The 20,874-nt window shown below is 48.2% G+C and overlaps 2 protein-coding genes across 2 annotated transcripts in view; both read right to left on the bottom strand.

Moving 5' to 3' along the window:
- Positions 1-5,562: 5,562 nt before the first annotated feature.
- Positions 5,563-8,180, bottom strand: LOC123166113 (ribonuclease 3-like protein 3). The gene is made up of 3 exons (XM_044583877.1): positions 7,436-8,180; positions 6,150-6,296; positions 5,563-6,063 (listed from the first exon to the last, which is right to left on the bottom strand). The coding sequence occupies exons 1-3, from the start codon at positions 7,877-7,879 to the stop codon at positions 5,725-5,727; spliced, it is 930 nt and encodes a 309-aa protein (XP_044439812.1). The 5' UTR covers positions 7,880-8,180; the 3' UTR covers positions 5,563-5,724.
- A 4,234-nt stretch (positions 8,181-12,414) lies between these two features.
- The window catches only part of LOC123169852 (1,4-alpha-glucan-branching enzyme 3, chloroplastic/amyloplastic), a 28,387-nt gene continuing 19,927 nt past the window's right edge, over positions 12,415-20,874 (bottom strand). Inside the window, exons 19-22 of the mRNA XM_044587718.1 lie at positions 14,100-14,185; positions 13,944-13,998; positions 13,735-13,870; positions 12,415-13,173 (exon numbers count right to left, since the gene is read on the bottom strand). Coding sequence (XP_044443653.1) covers positions 13,838-13,870; positions 13,944-13,998; positions 14,100-14,185 — 174 coding nt within the window. The 3' untranslated portion in view covers positions 12,415-13,173; positions 13,735-13,837. The remainder of the gene's footprint in view (positions 13,174-13,734; positions 13,871-13,943; positions 13,999-14,099; positions 14,186-20,874) is intronic.

Here is a 20,874-nt window from a genome sequence, read left to right as displayed (position 1 = left end):
GTGCATGCATAGGTATTGCCAGAGCTTCACGGATGACAAGGAGGAATGCAAGCGCCAAGGAAGGCCTAGACCATCCACGAGGGAAGCAAAGATGAAAGAAACATAGGTTCTGGAAGCTACAACGGCCAGACATCCGGGCCAGAGGCCGAACATCCGACGCATGCGTAGAAGAGCTTCAGCAGCCAGACATCCGGCCGACCCTCGGACATCTGGCGCCTATCAACAGGCCGCACATCCGGCATTGCCCTAGAAATCTGGCGAGGGACACCTGAAGGCAGCAGAAGAACAACCACTGTCAGGCCGGACATCCGGCCAGTGCCCTGGACATCCTGCCTGCGCGTAGAGTCGGGCTAGAGGCCCATGTATCTCTCTTCCCCACCCCCACTTCATGGCTTGTACTATAAATAGACCACCTCCACCTCATTTTTAGGGTTAGCAAACTGATAGCTCATTCTAGTTGAGCTTTGCTCCTTATCTCTACTCCTCTTGAGAGAGAGAGAGAGAGAGAGAGAGAAAGACTCCCATGGAGTTCAAGGCCTGCATGTGAGAAGATCCTGAGGGATTCAAGACCCCCTTCGTGGGAAGGATCTATCTAGATCATCAAGACCTCATCTACTCTTGGATTTGGGATGAACTCTATCTTGTACCGATTTCCCTTTGTTGTTCATGTACGTTGTGGAGCCATGTGTTTGATAATCTAGTGGATGTGTGATTGGACTTGTTCTTGAGTGTAATCTTGTGATTTCTCCCCGTTCTTCCCCGTGTTCTTCGAGGAACACCGTCCAATTCGTGAAAGATTGGCAATTAGGGTTCCACCCTACATCACACTATTTGAGGTGTCTCTATATATACCCCTCTCCCAGAGAGGCCACTTCATTCAAACACACCAAGAACTCTAAAGTGCTCACTCTCACTCTCCTAACCAAATCTTAGATCCCGGATTTGTTTGTGAGAGTTATTGAGAGAAATTCCACCAAGTAATAGATCCTCTCCCTCTCCTTGTTTAACCAAACAAAATCATGATTTGAGAAAGTCTTGAGTATTTCCCCTTGGATATTGTTACTCTCAGAGGTTGGAGACTCCTAGGTGGTAGGAGTTTTTCGGAGAGGAACTGTTCATTGTGATTACCCTCAAAAAGTTTGTCAAGGTTTGGAGAGTACCTTAAGGTCTACCACCAGTGGTCGAGAATCACCTTCGCGATGATATCTCAAGGGGAGAATAGAGTGAGCCTTCGTGGTGTTGGTGTGCCTTCGTGGTAACATCCTCTCCTCCAACGATGACTAGCTTCCCTCCAAGGAATTGAACATCGGGATACATCCTTGTCTCTAGAGTTTCGGTTATCCCTAACCCTAACTCTCTACTTGTAGTTACTTGCCTCTTAGTCTTTACTTATATCTTATTGTGCTTGTTTACATTGCTACTTTTTTTTGTTGAATATATTGCTAGCACTATATTCACCCTTGCAATTGTTAGGATCACTTTCATATTCCGCATATTAGCCTAAAATTGCTAAGTAAAAATTAAAATTTGTATCTGCACCTATTCACCCACCCTCCTCGATCCTTTCAATTGGTCTCAGAGCCTCGTGCTCTATTTGTGTGGCTTAACCGCCCTAGAGCGAGATGACCCAAAATGGGACCATAGTACTTCCGGCGCTTGATGCTCCCCGCGAGCAGATGAATCCCCGGAAGAGGATAAGATGTTCCCTTGTGAGATTTTGGCTAGAGTGCTTGATAAACAAAAACAAGCATGATGCATCTATTGAGGCGTTCGTTCAAGCGAGGTTGGCCACATTGGTTCCGAATACTATACCTATTGGTAACAGAAGAGGTATGCCTTCAGCGACAAATGTTTCCATGCCTCATTAGATCCAACAACCTCCCTTGAAACCAACTCCACCGGTATCCAAAGGATTTACCCAAAAGCTAAAATTGAGAAACCTAAGTATAAATTCTATGGTATACCCCTTAGTTGATGAGAAGGCAAACTTCTCTTTGGAAGATTTCTATGCAGGATCATCTTAGGTTCACCTCTGACGAGATGTTGAATGTCATGGAGACTGGCTTCTATGGCGTCAACCCAAATGATATCACTCCATCGGAGGCTACGATAAGCACATCAACGCATCTGCATGTGGAATTATATGGAAGGGCCTATCGTATGATCAAAGAAGGCCACACTTTCATCACTCAAGTGCTAAGGAGCTATGTGATGACATTGTGATAACCAAGACAAGTACCACCTCTCTTCAACAAACCAATATGAGATAGCCAAAAGTGCATTGCATTACTTTTGCATGGAGAAAGATGAACTCCCAAACATCTTCATGAGCGACTCAAGACTCTCACCATCGATATTGAGTGATTTGGTTGTGACAAGACTAAAGATGGTTTCATCAACATGACAAAGTGGTATCTTGTGGACAAGTTTTCGACCACTCTATCTCCATATCATGAGAAGATGGTGTGGGATGTAAGGCATGAGTACCATTTCAAAAACATGGCTCTTGATGTTGTTATTACTACATTCCAACAATATGAAGAACACAATAACAATGGGAGAAGACATCTAGCCATGCAAGGTGGTTCCTCAAAGCCAAACATGCCTTGATGGCCAAACAAGTGTATGTTGAGGAACTAAGTGATGAAGAAGAAGAATATGAAGAAGGTGGTGAAATTGACTTAGATGAGTGCCCTTCATATGAAGATATGACACTCTTTGTGAATAAGTTTAGCTCAGGAGCTTTCAAGGGAAGGTCCCAAAGAAGAAAGTTAGAAGTTGGTACAATTGTGAAGAGACAAGCCATTTCTCCGATGCTTGCCCTTATGATAAGAGAGAAGATAGACCATGGTTCCCCAAGAAGACCTTTGTGAAGAAGAAATTACCAAACCCCTTGAACTCCAAGCTCAAGAAGAGAGATGGGAAGGCCATGATTGCTCAAGAAGAGTCTGATCCCAATGATGTTGGTGGTGTTGCCGGTGTAGCCCAAGATTCTCGAAACACCTTGAGGCTAGTCAACAAGAGTGGTGACGTTGTCACCTACAACTACATGAAGGACTATAAGGGAAATGCTCACAAGTGCCTAATGGCCAAGGCAGCGGTAGATGACGAGGAGCAACAAGCTTCTTCAGGCAAAGTAAAGGTAACCCCAAGAGTAAATCCTCCTCTTTTCATCCCTAGTCCTTCTAGTGATGAGTTTCTTGATGCGGAAGATAATCATGATGAAAATGGTATAAATGATCCTTTGCTTGAAAAGATGAGCAAATCCATGGGCTCCCTTGAAGGAAACATGCTCCACTGTGTTTTTTATGCTTATGGATATGCTCGCTAAGCCCATAAAAAGATATTGCTAGTGCGGGTTGGCCCACAAAGGGAACATTATAGTGTGGGAAAGCGCAAACTAAAACTAAAAGTACTAATAAATTCGGTCTAATCCTAGAACTTTATATAAACCTATACGGTAACTTGCATTATCTAATATTGATTAATACTAAAGCTTGACATGTATGCAGAGGGCTTGCTTGTGGTGGGAAGTAGATTTTTTTTTTTGAAAAGGTTGCATGCATGTGATGATGTGGATGACTTGCATGTGATGGGAAGTGAAAAATAAAAAAAGGTCGCATGCGCTTGAGAATGTGTATAGCTTGCATGTACATTCATATTGGATCACTTTCACCACATGGCACATGTGGTAACCAATTCAAACTATTTAAAATAAGATCCCTTTCTTAGATATTTCTATACAAGATTTGTGTCCTCTTCGCGAAGACGAGAAGGCTAAGTTGTTGCTAATATTTTAGCTTGTAAACACACATTCTTGTAATTTGTGTTCACTTTAAATATCTTTAAATTTAACAAAAGCAGGAGAGTGAGTGTCTCCATTAGGATTAAAGACAAACATGAATAGGCGAGAAAGCAATCCACTATAATGAAACCCAAACGGAGGCATCTCCAATAGATGATGAAAAAGTTAACGACATAAAAAATCATTATAAGGTAGGAGAGAGAAAAATTTACATCAGCACGACTGCCGCTCCTCCAATAGATGATGCAAAAGTGGTGCTTTAAACAATTTCATCTAGGCTGCGTTTTGGCATATACTCCCTCTGTAACAAAATATAAGATGTTTTTATGCCCTATGCGAAATCGAAAAATGTCTTACATTTCTAGTACAGAGATTGTACATCGCCTATTCTTTTTGCGAAAAACAACTTCTGATATATTCATCAAACACCATGACAATATAGAGAACATTGGAAGTAACAAAAAATATATAAATCTATGTAGATTACCTAGCGACGACGACTAGCACTGAAAGGATTCGAAGGTGTGCCGGCGTCATTGCTCCTCCATGCCTGGAGCTGGGCAAACCTTATTGTAGTAGACAGTCGGAAAGTTGTCGTGCTAAGACCCCAAAAGACCAGCACACCAGAACAGCAAACGCCGCCGATGAAGAAAAGTATAGGTCGGAAGGATCCAATCTGTAGACACAAGTGATGCGTCTAGTATCGTCGGTGGGCGTGTGGAGTTGTGTCTCCGGTGGATCTGCCTTTGGTGGATTTGCTCGGATCTGTTCGTCGTTCGTCTTTGTTCGTGTGTCTTCAGGTTGGATCCTTCTTATCTAAACTCTTCATCAGCGGCAGTTGCTGTTTTGGTGCGTTGGTTCTATTGGGCCTTAGCACGACGACTTCCCGGCTGTCTACTACAACAAGGTTTGCCCGGCTCAGGCGATGACAGCGGCGCGCCTTCGACTCGCTTAAGTGCTTGTAGTCGTCGCTAGGTGGTCTACGAATCTGGATGTAATTTTTATTATTTCTAGTGTTCGTTGTACTACCATGATTGAAAATGAATAGATCAGAAGTTTATCCCACAAAAAAAAATAGACGAACAAAGACCGAATCCACACGGACCCATCGAAGATAAACACCGGCCGAATATCGCCGGATCCACCGGAGACACACCTCTGTACGCCTTCTAATGACAGAAGACACACTTTCAAGACGAGGACAAGGCTGGGAGAACCTTATTCCATCATTAGGGAGTTGCCGCTGCCTCGACTTTCTAAGCAGGATATAAACCCTAAATAGACAGGAAATGACACCTAAAATTGAAGCATGAACCCTCATATAAAACCCAGAAACATCTTATATTTTGGTACAGTACACCACCAACTTTTTTTGCATATAAAGGATCCTAAACGGCCATTATTCACGTGGTCCCCTGTTTTTACGTGGCGCTGCAATATGCACCAGCGGGACGGTCTTTTCGGTAGCCGCACTTTCATGTTGTAAGTTCAGCCTACTCTCTGCGAACCAAATTGTGGTTGGATGGTTAGAGAGACTATGGTATCCCCAACCCATCAAGATTCAAATCCTGGTGCTCGTATTTATTCTAGGATTCCGGCGATGCGCATTCCTCAATCTTTTGAAGGTGCTCATAGGGATAGGGTATGCGTACTCAACACGATCAAGACTTAGGCAACCATGAAGAAGGCAGGGATGGTGGGTATTGAGACGCTATACACACACAAAGCTAGTTCTCGCAAAAAAAAAGGGCAAAAGCTAAACATTCAGTCTGCTCGCCCACAGGGGCACAATAATCATATGATTTGCATATAATATTTACAGGCTCATAAAGCAGCTTAACAACACACATGTAATGGAAAAATTCAATGGAACTACAAACGGGCAAAAACATTTGTTGCGCCGACAATGTCTCAACATTTCACTGGAGCTCTAGAGCTCCATAATGATCCAATTCGTCCAACGGCTCAGGAGCTTCTGCTGGGGCTGATTGAACATCAGATTGCCCCGACATCTCCTTTAATTTGTCTAGAGCAGCCTTCGCGGCGCGGTTCGAAGCTATCTCCTTCTTTTGAGCATAAGTAGCGCTGGCAACCAGCACACCGTCAACAAATACATCAACCTTCGTATCCTTAACCCACCCATCTTTAGAGATATCCACTATTCGACCGGTCTTTTGGCCAAACTCTAATAGCTCGCTTACGGGATGCTTCCCTAATGTCTCAAGGCTAATAAGTGGATCAGCCAAATTTCGAAAAACCTATTATCAGAGAAAGAAACATTACATTACCAAACTACAGTGAGGAACAAAAGCCAAGATTTCACAGTTCTGAGAAAGACATTTACCTGCCAAACTTGTTCTTGATTGTACTTGGAGTCAACATATATGGCACCAATAAGAGATTCCACAATGTCAGATAGCACTTTTGGAGCATCCAATAGCCCATTCGAGTGGTATTCATACTGGCCCAATTCTTTCACAAAATCAGCAATCTGCAAATGCCAAAGCACAAAAGGCATCACATCAATCTTACGTGGCTTTGCAGCATGTCAACGCCTTAATTACAAAGAAAGTCCTTTTCATTGTTCTTCTCTTCGTGCAACAACTAATAGGTATTAGTCGCAGACACAAGCATAAGAAAGGCTACAACAACAACAACAACAAAACTAATACAATACCATAGAAGTGGGTGTGGTTACACGTCAATTGTTTAGTATTGACTCTGGTGCATAAACAACTTGATTAGCCGACATAAGGAAAAACTATTTTTCTTTCATGCAACCTGCATGAAATCCCATGAAAAGAAAACGTAAATGGACATAATAAGGTGGAGTCGAAACGCCACATTTGTGCTTTTATGTCTTTCCCTAAGAACAACAACCATTTTATTAGAAACTAAACAACAAGATAGCGAGTTTTCTCTACCATTACCATGGAATTTAATCCGCATACTTATATTTCTGACTACTTTCCTTAAAAAACAACCATTTTAAAATGTATAAATATCATGAGTTCGAGGTTTTCCCGCCTTGATCCAAATGGACAGTTGGGTAACCTAGAATTGTTCATGCCAATTGAATCTTTTGGAAAAGTATCACCTTGGTAGAACCTTTGGACCGCGGACTGGTGCTTTGGTAAGATAGTAAGATAGGGCAGGGGAACGGAAAGAGATGGTTCCCTCTCACCCAAAATTTCAGCATACGCATATAAAAGGGATCATACCCTTGAACACGGCAGAAAATTACAAATGCCGTTTGAATTACAGGAGGAGAATAATAAAAAGGTGGCACACTTTTTCAATCTGAGATCCATGGTGGGCACACTCTTGAGTGACCACTCCATGAACATGTATGCTACTAGCCTACTACCCCGTACAGCCTAGCACCACTATATGTACATATAAGGATCAAGTTTGGTCGAGACTTTAACTATTTACAACAAGACTAGGCAAGATGTATATCCAAGAATGAGCAGGCATGCAAACAAAATATTTCACCAAAATGACACACCACAAATGAAAAGGTCAGTTTTGACATGTCCCTCTCATGAACAGGGAAAATGGCGCAGCGCACGGGAAAGGTGGGCACGAGTACTAAAATTAGTAGTATTAGTAGTAGGTAGTTAGTATAACCTGTTCCTCGAGCTTGGGCGCCTTGTGGCGGAGGAAGCGGTTGATGCCGTGGTCGACGGCGACGCGCGCGAGCTTCTCCTTGTCGACGTTGGCGGCGCGGAGGCGCGTGAGCGGGCCTGGCGGGAGGTCCGGGTAGGTGAGGAAGACCTCCCGTGACACGAGGCAGGTGAGCACGCCGTCGCCCAGGTACTCGAGCCGCTCGTAGGTGGAGTCGCCGGAGCGGTAGGGCAAGTAGAAGGAGCCGTGCGTGAGGGCCTCGCCGACCAGGGACTTGTCCTTGAACTCGTACCCGAGGAGCGCCTCGACGGCCGCCACCTCCTCGGGGCTCATCGGCGGCACGTAGCCCGGCGGCGCCTCCTCCCGCTGCTGCTGCTCCCTCGGCATCGCGTCGGGGTCGTCCTCAGCTGCTGGCGGTGGCGACTGCGAGTGTGACTGCGGGTCCATCGCGCGATCGCGCGGCAGGGGGTTATAGAGGGGCGAGGGCCGGCGCGCCGGCGCACGGGTTTTCTGGAGCTTTCCGGGGGGCGGTCGGAAACGGACGGAAAAGGGGGCGATGGAGCACGGGAGCGCGCGCGAGAAGGGGCGGGGAGAGGGGAGATCTCTTAATTGAGCGGACGGAGTGAGGGAGTCGGATGGTTGGAAGCTGGGTGTGATCGATGACGACGACCTGAGGCGAGGGGGTGGCTTGCCGTGCGGAGAAAAACGGCCTCTGGACTGGTCTGCTTTTTGTTTAATGCTGGCTGTGTCTCGGGTTTGGGATCGGGCTCATGGGTCAGAGGCGTGACCACGGCGGCAGCGCCTCGAGGGGAAAGGGTCAAGCGGTGACGTGCTCGCCCCGTTGGGGCCTCCGAATTCGCCACGAATCAACGCCGTCGATGATGTATGAGATCTCACACGCCCACTGGTTCTAACATTGTTTTCTGCGTCTTGGATCTTGGACAAGAGAAGATGCGGCAGTAGCTAAGAGAATCATGTACGTCCCGGATACTTTTATTTTTTTTTCTTCGAGAAACACCTTACACGAAACAAGCATTTGCCCAGCTTTATATATAAAGCCTGAAAGGCCGAACCGATACAACGTGATGGAAAAATCCACAAACAGCTTCTCGAAACAGGCTTTGCTCCACTTTATATATAAAGCAAACACCGAACAGAGTACAAGGCCGAACGTTACAAAGTGATGGGTAGCTCCCATATAATGCCGTCCTAGACTACCTGTATCAACTTTATATATAAAGTCTGAATGACCGAACCAATACTTGGTGGTGGTGGAGAAATCCCCAAACAAACAAGCCAAAAGGAAAACAAACGCGAGTGGGTGGCGAGAACGCCACCAACCCGAAGCCGAGCACGAAAACAAAGAGGAATAAAACCTAACACGAGGCTACCTAGACTATGAAGTGTGCCGCCTTAGGAAACCACCAAACACCGACGCACCGAACACGCCAAGCTATAGCCAGAGAGGGCAAGCGTATGTGTCACGTCTTCAATATGCGACTCTGTCCTTGATGGGACCCCAAGTTCCTTTTTCTCCTTTTCTTTCTTTTGTTGTTGTTTTTTGTTATTCCATATGCACACACTTGGGCCTCATTCGTTGCTGGGCCGTTGCACTGTGCTGCTTCTGGCCCAAGCATATTTTTTTCTCTGCTCTGTTAATCTATCATTTTCCAGTGCATGCATACTTACAGAAAATGCCCCCTATTTTGTATTGTTAATAATTAAATATGCATGCATCCAAATTAAACAAACCATATATGCAAAATGCTTAGAATTTTGTATAGTTTCACAACATCCAACTTTCATCCATGTTTAAAATGGTTAAACGTGTTGTTTGAATTAATTTGCATAAACGGCATGCTAAAATGGTTTATTTCGTAACTAACTAACCGTAGCTCCGAATTAAATAAACTCTATATGTAAATGCCTAGAAAAATGCATAGTTTAACATGGCACACTTATTTTGCATGCTTAACAACTCTAAAATATGGTTTTAGGCAGAACAGTAGCAAATTCAAAAATTACACATGGGGATTTTCCGGAATTGTTGTTTGTTGTTTTCGGCTTATTTAAATTGCTTAGATAGGTAGATTGATTATGCTTCACCTCTTGCCATGTTAACCAACATTTAAAGTTGATGAGTAGCATAAACGAGAGTGAACTAAATAATTGGAATATGGGGTTTCGTCCGCAACTAGTTGCATATTGAGCTTCACTTAATTTGTAGTATCGTCTGTTGCACTTTGCCATGTCATGCCTCATTAAAATGGACATGCATCATACTTGATTGTGTATCATGCCATGTTTATGTTTGTGTGTTTATCATGTTGTTTGCTTCTTTCCGGTTGTGCTTCTTCCTAATAGTTCCAATAGCGTTTCGGAGTGTGAGGATTCGTTCGACTACGCCCGTTCAGCTACTTCATGGATTCGATCTTCTTCCTAATGGGATTTCAGGCAAGATGACCATTACCTTAGATATCACTACTATCTTTGCTTGCTAGTTGTCTCGATGCTATCGCTATGTCGCGCTATTTGTCAAGCCTCCCAAATTGCCATGATACAACATCTAACCTTTTCCACCTCCCAGCAAACCGTTGTTTGGCTATGTTACCGCTTTGCTCAGCCCCTCTTATAGCGTTGCTAGTTGCAGGTGTAGTGCAGGTTGTTCCATGTTGGGACATAGATATCATGGGATATCACAATATCTCTTATTTAATTAATGCATCTATATACTTGGTAAAGGGTGGAAGGCTCAGCCTTTTGCTTGGTGGTTTGTTCCACTCTTGCCGCCCTAATTTCCGTCATACCGGTGTTATGTTCCTTGATGGGCACTCCTAACACATGTGGGTATATGGGGACCCCCTAACCAATCGCTTAGGAAAGAACTCTTCCAGCAAGGCCCAACATTGCTTTTAGAATTTGCCAACATAATAATATTGAATTAATTAATTAACTCATAGGGCGTCATGAACCCGAGGATTCTTTATTCCACATAATATAGGTGGGCCAGTGCCGATGTCCAAAACAGAGTCATTTGTGGCTTCCCCCGGGGCAACTCAGGTCTCAGTTGCTGTACGCTGTGCTCATCCGGTCATCCCCTGAGAACAAGATACGCGGCTCCTATCGGGATTGTTGGCACATCGGGCGGTCTTGCTGGTTTAGTTTTACCTTTGATGAGAGGCGGATCCACCAGAATTCCTTATCATAAGCATCATGTTCTTCATGGTGTGAGGATGATCCATCGGATGCGCGTGGTAATTTATAATGGACCACTTGGAGCACCCCTGCAGGGTTAAATCTTTTCGAAAGCCGTGCCCGCATTATGTGGCGACCTGAAAATTTATAATATCCGATTTGTAGAGAACTTGACACTAAACTTCGAATAAAATACACCAACCGCGTGCGTAACCGTGATCGCATCTCTTTTCGAGGGAGTTTGGGAAGAGAACGCGATGGGGTTATGTTTGACTCGTAAGTAGTACAGGATCACTTATTGATCATTACTAGTTGCGACCGTTATGCGTAGTTTACTCTTCCTGTTCTTGTACTCGTAAGGCTGCTGCCAATGCATGGGTGCTTAGATGAGGTGCTAAGCACATTAAATAGCTTAGCAACTATACTCCCCAATGCATAGGTGCTTAGCTTATGGTTGCTAAGCTTGCTTCATTTAATGATTTAGCAACTAAAGCTCTTCATGTATTGGTGGGCTTCCTTCCTTTAAATGTTTTGTCTAGATTCACGCGCTTAGCATTATTTCTTTCTCGGGTCACCACACTCATCTCTCTCCTCTTAAATAACTTGCCACATCAGATTTTTTGCCTACGTGAAAGGCTTAGCACCTGTACAAGATGGAGCATTGGGAGGGGCCTAAGTTTGCTACCATACAATGCTTAGTGCTTGCTGCAACCTCATCACTTATCCATTCCATACCCATTAAACTTTGTTAGTCTTGATACCCACGGTAATGAGATTGCTGAGTCCTCGTGGCTCACAGATTACCACAACAACAGTTGCAGGTACATGTAATGCGATGATTTGACGCAAGAGCGATGCTTGCTTGTTTCGAAGTTCTTGTTGCTTCTTCTTCCTCGGTCAAGGGTTAGGTTCCTGATCGGCAGCCTGGACTAACAAGGTAGATATCGTTCGTGTTTCTCATTTGTTTTCATCCGTAGTCGGATGCTGCTCTTCTGTATGATGTTCGTTGTATTCATGTGGCGATTGTATGCCTTTATATGTATCCCCATCTAGTTTTAAAGTTCTTGAAGTGAGGAGTCCAAATATATAAAAAGTTTCATAAATGAGTGTATAATTTAGAAGATATGATTGATTTAAATTGTCTAAGATGAAAGAAGTCTATGAATTTGTTCTGCAGGTAGACTGAGAGGAGAGACCTGCATGTGTATCTTCTATGACAAAAGGTGTACTTTGGGCCCATTAAGCTGACACTAATTTGACTAAAAGAAAGATTAAAAAAATATTTGTGCTATGAATCTAGGTGGGTCATACATTCTTACAAATCTCAGAATAAATTAGTGGTCTCAAATGTCTATACCACTATATAGTATACCAATAGCTTCAAATATTAGCCGTTGGATATGCTCCACCCAATGGTCGAGAGATGGCAAATCCGAGCATTACCATCCTTTGGATAAAGTTTTCAAGTTACAGGATTCTGCCACGTGGCCTTCTAATTGAACCCCAACTCTACCATCTCATGTGTTCTAGAAACATCTTATCACATGCTTATTTGATACTCCAATAATAAAGAGACCAGAACAATCTGGATTCTAGAGAGATAAGAACTAAGTTAATTCTTGTCCAATACAATTCTATGGAAGGAAATACATATTCAAATGTATTTTTCCATGCTTTTATTGCACGTACAATTTACTAGTACCGTAAGTGACGCAACCACACAAAATGACTTTGCTGCATTGAGTCTTCCAACCAAAAATATGAGCACCGGAAATTTAAGTCATAAATGAACAAACATCGCTTTTATTAAACTGCTGGTAAGCTCTACAGAGAAACAACATGTAGCGCTCCTGCAAACATCGAACCTACTCTTGATGTTCAAGTTCTCTTCGCACAAAGATGAGACTAGCTAAGTGAATTATTAGCTTTCCGAATACTAACGTCAACAATAGTTGCTGCAGATCATCTGCTCCATTCGTTTCCAATCGATCGACCGACTGTGAAGCTTATAGTTAAAATTAAACCACCGTTGTAACAAATCCAACACATTGCTCCACTATGCTCGATCTGAACCGTATATCGTCAATCGGGCAGCCCACGCGCATCCATGCTCTACCTATGGGGAGTTAACCATTATATCTGGAATGAGGTGATTTCATGAGGGAAATGTTATCCAAGGGACCAAAATCCTGGCGAACACCCCCAGAGCCGTCAGATCTATCCTGGCGAACGCCCCCAGAGCCATCAGATCTAGATCTGACGGTGGCAGTTTTCTGCCAAAATCTCCCGGAATTCAAACAAACTGTACACATAAAATGCCACCCCCTGTCTCACCCAGTACACATAAAATGCCATCAGGGGGTTAGCAAATGCCATCAGGGACTAGCGGGGTCCTTTCAAGATCCGGGCAAGCACCAGGTCTACTGTAGCTGAAATGGCATGTTTTATTTGTGAGAACTTGCTCATGGCCAGAATTTATAGCACAGTCAAAGCTTTTCACTGAGCTTGCCGCGTTGGGGGAGCTTGACTTGTATGCTGCCTCCAATCTGTGAAGGTGATAAATTAAAGCTGTTAAATGTGTAATACCAAATTACGTACTATATTGACATGTGTGTACAAAAATAAGTTGTGCACACATATTTCTATTTTGTACTTGAAGGTGAAACAAAGATCAGCCATGCATTTAATTGAAGTCTGCATATGTTAAACAGAAGTGATTTCCATAATTGCAAACAATTAAGGGTCTGCACCAGACTCTGTGTGTGCATGTGTGCACGTCGTATGTGTTATTTATTTCTGCTAGACCATCGACATTATTTCATTAGAAAGTAGGTCTAAGCCCGGCTTATATTGAAAGCCAAAAATGATCCGCTCGACTAACTAGCAATATTCAGTACAAGAACATAGGTGTTGCGACTATTCACAATATTGAACTATAAAACATGGTATGAACAGATAAATGTTAGTCTAAGTGAAAATATTTCTTATTTAGGCATAACTATAATGTTAAAATTTGTAGCTACGCACGGAGTACTTAGCTAGTGAAAATATTTCTTACTTAAAAAAAAACTATAATGTTAAAATTTGTAGCAACGCACTGCACATACCTCATTTTCGTCACCCATGTTTTCAACTTGAACATTGGCAATGATAGTCCATCTTCGGAGGACATTGATCATTTGGTATGTCACAGTAATTATTGTCGACAGCCTATATTCTCAAGATTCGGACCAACTTGTATACCTGAAAATATGTGTTCTTTTTTTAAGATATGCATATCTGTCATACAGGCTAATAGTCCTTGTAATCTACATACCTGAGCACTTCTAGATGCTAATGCCAATTCCAAGGAGTTGCGACAGCCATCAGCTCTAGAAGAAAGTTACCCTGCTTAGGTTAGATGCACAGTACTAATACAACCAGAAAGAACAGCAAACAAAAGCATAGATTATCCAGTTGCTGCCAATAATACCTTCTGTCACTAGTCTTTTTCATATACTGACTACTCTTGAGTTCCCCACGGCCACCGTATTTAGTTTCATCCGTGTTTAAAATAAGCTGGTTAAATGTAAAAAAAGATGAATACATATTAACATAATAATACTAGTCCTTGAAGCATATGAGTTCATTGTTTCGGAATGAATTGCTTCCTGAACTGAATAAATGGTGTTATTCTAGACAAAAGATGAGAGATATGGCAACATCTATACAGACATACTCCCTCCTTTCCAAATTATATAGTGCATATACTATATTCTTCTATTCAAACTTTGTGAACTTTGACGAAGTTTATAGAAAAAATGTCGATACATTTTTATAAATCTGAAGTATACGCACTATAATTTGGCAAAGAGGGAGTATGAGATAGTAACAGAACTAAATCTGATGTTAGCAAGTATTTGCATCAAACTGAGATTCTATGCATTTCATCTGCAAAGCAAATGGAGTTCATTCTGAGCATTAAATTGTTTAATTTATTTGTAAGGCATTTAAAATTATTATTCTCACCATAATAATAATATAGTGGTAGCTCCACTATATCCATGCTATACTTTTTATGACCACAAAAGCAACACTTTCTTACCCAAAATAGAAGTATCAACTTATCTAGGGCTGTGACATAATATGTTGTTAGCACTACAGCTTTGTAGATGTAATAGCTCGTACCATGCTACTCCCTCCGTCCCATAATGTAAGACGTTTTTTGACACTACATCTTACATTTTGGGACGGAGGGAGTACATGATAAAATGTTCTCCCAGTTTCCCTCACTTTGTGGTATAAGACTATGTTTAGAAAAAAAAATGAGTTATTTTCAATTAAGATAGACATGATGCAGAGATTTAAGATTGATAGGAACAAGATCCCTACCAGGACGAGCTCTTAGGTTATAGGGGTGGAAGGGAGGTTGGTGTGGGGGAAGGCGAGGCCGCCGGCCGGCGCTGGGGCGCCGTCGCCGCGCGCGCGAGAGGGAGAGAGGGCGCAGGGGGCGGCGGCTAGGGTTAGGTCTCCCGGCTCTCTTCAGGAAGCCGAGCAAATATCATTGCTTCTGCTTAATCTCAAAACGGGTCCGTACATGAGTTTATATAATCCTCCTAATAAGATAATTGGGCTAAGCCCCTAACACGATAAGATAACTTGGGCTGGGCCCCTAACTGCCTGCGCCATGAGGCCTCCTCCGGCTATAGTGTATGCCGGTCATAACATCTCTCCCCGCCTGCGCAAACAGCTCGTCCTCGAGCAGAAAGTCGGGAAAATGCTTGCGGAACTCGTCGAGGTGCTCCCAAGTGGCGTCCTCCTCCGGAAGTCCCTGCCACTGAATCAACAAGCGCCACGCACCCCGGCTCTGCTGGGCCTTCAAAACCTTCGCTGGACTGGGAAGTAGACGGCCCTTGGAGGTTGGAGGAAGATCCGGCATGGCCGCCGGTGGCTCGCCGCGGAAAGGCTTCAACAAGCCCACATGGAAAACATCGTGGATGCGAGCGCCCGAAGGTAGCTGAAGGCGGTAGGTGACGTTGCCGATGTGCTCCAACACCGAAAACGGCCCCGCATAGCGGGGACCCAGGTTGTGCTTTGCGCGCGGGTCCAGTGACTGCATAGAGCGGTGAAGTAGGAGCAGCCACACCCAGTCACCCACCGCGAACTCCGCCTCACGGTGGTGGGCGTCGTAGTACTTCTTGGACAGCTGCTGGGCCTGGAGGAGACGCTGGTGCACCTCAGCAAGGATCTCATCCCTGCCGCGGAGAAGCTCGGTCGCCGCCTCGGTTCGGGCCGTCTCAGGCTGGAACGGCAAGATGGGTGGCGGAGGACGACCGTAGACCACCTCGAAGGGCGTGGCACGCAGGGCGGAGTGGTAGGAGGTGTTGTAGCAGTACTCCGCCCAAGAGAGCCAGTCGACCCACGCACGTGGGCGATCACCTGTAACACAACGTAAGTACATAGCAATCACCTTGTTGACCACCTCGGATTGGCCGTCCGTCGGGGGGTGGAATGCCGTACTGAGGCGCAACTTCACGCCTGTCATCCGAAACAGATCGCGCCAGACATGTCCCGTGAACACCGGGTCGCGGTCGCTGACGATCGAGGACGGAAACCCGTGGAGGCGGACGATGCCGTCGAAGAAGGCCAGCGCGACGGAGGTGGCGGTGTAGGGATGACCGAGCGCGATGAAGTGCGCATACTTGAAGAAGTGGTCGACCACCGTAAGGATGACGGACTTGCCGCCCACCTTGGGGAGGCCCTCGATGAAGTCCATGGGGATGTCGGCCCAGACCTGAGAGGGCACCTCAAGGGGCTGTAGCAGCCCCGCCGGCTGCAGTGTCTCCGTCTTGTTGCGCTGGCACGTCACGCAAGACCGCACCCAGTCCCGCATCAGCGCAGGATCGCCGGGGATGTAGAAATCTGCCCGGAGACGGTGTAGGGTCTTCTGCACGCCCTCGTGGCCGGCCGAGTGGGCCAGCAGCAGGGCCTGGTGACAGAGGTCGCCGTGATCTAGCACGAAGAGCCGGCGCCCGTGCAAAAGCAGACCGTCGGCCAACCGCCATGGCTCCTCCAGGTCGCCATCCGCGAGGCGCTGACGGAGGAGCTGCGCGTCCGTGGCGCTAGCGGTAGCTCGGCGGATGTCGTCGATGAAGGCAAAAGAGGGTCCAGAGCGAATGCAGAGGACCACCCCCGCGGAGTCGACGGCGTCCGTGTCAAGGTCAGTGTCGCGGCGGGACAACGCGTCCGCCACGGTGTTGAGACGACCCGAACGGTACTCAACGGTGAAGTCGAAGCCGAAGAGCTTGCTGATCCACTGATGTTGCAGCATGGTGGAGAGGCGCTGGTCCAGCAGAAACTTGAGGCTGTAGTGGTCCGTGCGGATACGGAACAACCGCCCCTATAGATACGGCCACCAGTGGCGCACCGCCTGCACCAAGCCGATGAGCTCCCGCTCGTAAGCCGCGAGCTTGTGGTGGCGCGCGGCAAAGGGCCTGCTGAAGAACTCGAGTGGCCCGTCGCCCTGATGTAGGACGGCGTCAAACCCCATGCCCGAGGCGTCGCAGTCCACCACGAAGAGCTTGTCGAAGTCAGGCATATGGAGGACCGGCCCCATAGTGAGGGCCTGCTTGAGGGTCGCGAACGCCTCGGTCGCCTCCGTATCCCATGAGAAGGCATCGCGGCGGAGCAGGCGCGTAAGTGGAGCCGCGATGAGGCCGAACTCCCGGATGAACTTCCGGTAGTAGCCCGCGAGGCCGAGGAAGCCGCGTAGGGCCCGCGGCGACTATGGCGTTGGCCACGCCACGACGGCCGCCACCTTGTCGGCATCCATGGCGACACCCTCCGCCGAGATGACGTGGCCGAGGTAGGCGACCGATGTCGTACCAAACAAGCACTTCGAGCGCTTGAGGTGCAGATGGTGCGCTCGAAGCTCATTGAAGACAATGGCCACGTGTTGTAGGTGCTCCGCCCAGGACGAGCTGTAAATAAGAATGTCATCAAAGAAAACAAGCACAAACCGGCGCAAGTAGGGGCGGAGGACATCATTCATCAAAGCCTGAAATGTCGCCGGGGCATTGGAGAGGCCAAAGGGCATCACCAAGAACTCGAAGTGGCTGTGATGGGAGCGGAAGGCCGTCTTCACGACATCATCCGAGTGCATCCGCACCTGGTGATATCCCGAACGGAGGTTGAGCTTGGTGAAGAAGCGTGCCCCATGTAGCTCGTCCAGGAGTTCATCCACGACCGGAATGGGAAATTTGTCCTTGAGCGTCCTTGCGTTAAGAGCACAATAGTCGATGCAGAAGCGCCGCGTGCCGCCCGCCTTACGAACGAGGAGAACCGCGCCGAGAACGGTGAGGTCGAGATCCAGATGATGCCCAGGGCAAGCATGACCATGCACTGCCGCTCCAGCTCGTCCTTCTGCAGCTGGGGGTAGCGGTATGGACGGACCGCCGCGGGAGCTGTGCCAGGGAGCAGGTGGATGCGGTGGTCGTAGACCCGGGCTGGCAGGAGACCCTAGGGCTCGTCGAAGAGGTCGCTGTGCTGCTGCAAGAGACGAGCCAACAGGGGCTGCTCGGGCTCGGCGGCGGCCGCCGTCAGCTGTGGGTGGGGCGCTGGTGAGGAAGGGCCACCCATGGCCTCCCACCGGACGCGGCGACCCAGGCGCCAGAAGACCATCGTCATGGCATCGAAGTCCCAGAGGATGGGACCCAGAGTCCGCAAAAAGTCGACGCCGAGGATGAAGTCGAAGCAGCCCAAGTCGATGCCGACGCACGTGATGGTGAAGTGCTCGTCGCCGACACTGATGGGGACATAGCCACGCAATCCTGTGACAGTGGAGGCGATCACTGTTAGAGACGGTGACCCGGAGTTGCTCCCCGCCCGTCGGCTGGAGTGCCAGGCGACGCATGGTCGACGCGGGCAGAAAGTTATGGGTGGAGCCCGTATCTAGGGATGGCAGTTTTGCCCATGGGTATGGGTACCCGCGGGTACCCTACCCGAAAACAATGGGTATGGGCAAGATTTGAAGAGATTTTCTACCCACGGGTAATGGGTACCCATACCCACAAAATATATGGGTAGGGCATGGGTAAGAAATTGTGCCCATGGGTAACCCAATGGATACCCAGAAAATTTTAATAAATGAAAATAACTCCTATAACATGTGGGGTTAACATCCAACTCATATGGTTCCACCCTAAATCTCATATTCCTTAAACAAGTCATAGCTCATAGGCTCATAATCACCTGCTCGCCACTCCTCATACGTCCTATGTGACTCCTCAAAAAGATGAAATATCGACTCTTCGCTACCAGACTCTTGTCGAAAACTCGATCCAGCGATCCCCAATTCCCACCACCGCCTTCCACTACGTCAGTATTCCACCAACCGCTGCTCATACTCCCCTGATGCCTCCAAGAGGCCACCCACCAGAGGAGGCCACATACGTTCTATACTACTCTACCATGATCACTTGAATTTTGAACTCATTTCTCTACCTCTTGAGAATTTGAATGCTATATATTGTACCCAATGGATACCCATTGGGTATAGGATACCCGATGGGTATGGGCATGGGTGTTAGTTTGTACCCATGGGTATTGAAGTGGGTGGGTATAAAAAGTTTCTATGGGTATGGGTTTGGGTAGAAGGAGGTTGTACCCGCCCATACCCTACCCATTGCCATCCCTACCCGTATCCAGCAGAGCCAGGAGGCGCTCGCCGTGGATCATCACCGGCAGCAGCATAGTCTTCTCCGCTCGTATACCCGCTAGGGCATGGAGGGAGACGACGAGTGCAGTCGCAGGAGCGGGGCCCGGCGCGACATCCGCGGCCTTGGGGGCGGGCAGGGCGTCGAGCCCCTCGATGGTGTCCTCCTCGACATAGTCCGCAGCCTCCAAGTAGAAGAGCCGCAGGCAGACGTGGCCCGGCACGTAGGGCTCGTCGCAGTTGTAGCATAGCCCCTGACGACGACGCTCGAGCTGTTCGGTCGGTGTGAGCCGACGGGACGGGCGAGGCACAGCCGGGGCATTGGGCGCCGCTGGAGCCGGGGCAGGGCGCCCCGGTGCTGGTGGTGGCGGCGGCCTGGGAGGCTGGCGGGCGCCCAGGGACGGTAGTGCCTGCTACATGGCCACCGTGCGTCGCTTGAAGGCCCGGGCGTAATACATGGCCGTCTGGAGGTCCTGTGGCCCGCGCATCTCCATGTCCACGCGGATATGATCTGGCAGCCCGCCAACAAACAGCTCGGCCCGCTGGCGAGCCGTAACGCCGGGCGCGTAGCAAGCCAAGGCCTGAAAGCGGTCGGCGAAGTCTTGCACCGTGGAAGTGAAAGGCAAACGCCCAAGCTCCACCAGGCGGCTCCCGCGGATCGGCGGCCCGAACCGTAAGAGGCATAGCTCACGGAAACACTCCCATATGGGGGCATGCCGCACTCGTCCTGTTCGAGGGCGTAATACCACATCTGCGCTGCGCCCCGGAGGTGATAGGAGGTGAGCCAGGTGCGGTTGGACGCTAGCGTGTGCTGCCCCCTGAAAAACTGGTCACACTGGTTAGCCAATTCAGGGGGTCCTCGGTGCCGTCGTAGGTGGCGAACTCGAGCTTGGCAAAGCACGGCGGCGTGTGGCTGTGGCCGATGGGGGGGGGGTACGCCTCGTCGGCGCGGAGCTGTGAGGAGGACGGCGCCGAGTAGGTGGGCATCAAGGGCCCCCCTGGAACAGAGGCCCGTCGACGCCGTCGTAGGGACCAGCGGAACTGGAGGGGCCGCCGAACTGCAGAGGCGACGCCGGCATAGACGGACGTGCGGCTGACCCGGGGCCATCGTGTAGACCGGCGGCGACGATCCGACCAACCAGGCCGGTAACGGGGACGACGACGGGGGAAACCGCACCTGGTGGATGGGTACCCCGGCCGCCATTGTCGGAAGGGCCGGTCCGGAGGTGGCTGGTGGCGGCGGCGGCTGCAGCTGCTGCAGCAGCGGCAAGGCGGGGGCGACAGAGGGCGTCGGGGGTGGCGGCTGCCACGGCAGCTGCAGCGGCCAGGTGATGGTGGCGACAGGAGCTGCGGGCTGCGGCCCATAGGATCCCGCCAGGAATAGGCGGATGCCCTGGACCGCCTAGGTGAGGTCCCGGAGCACCACGGACATCTCCTCCGGAGTGAGGACGGCGGGGGCGACCGCAGGGGCCGTCCCGGCGGCGGAAGAGACCGGTCCGGTCAGGAGCCGGGTGCTGCCCGCGGTGGTCATCGGTGATGAGGAGGCGATCCGCAA

The sequence above is a fragment of the Triticum aestivum genome, chromosome 7D, assembly GCF_018294505.1.
Source record: "Triticum aestivum cultivar Chinese Spring chromosome 7D, IWGSC CS RefSeq v2.1, whole genome shotgun sequence".
Lineage (NCBI taxonomy): Eukaryota > Viridiplantae > Streptophyta > Magnoliopsida > Poales > Poaceae > Triticum > Triticum aestivum.
The sequence above is the reverse complement of the archived record's forward strand: the minus strand, read 5'-3'. Positions and strand labels throughout refer to the sequence as shown.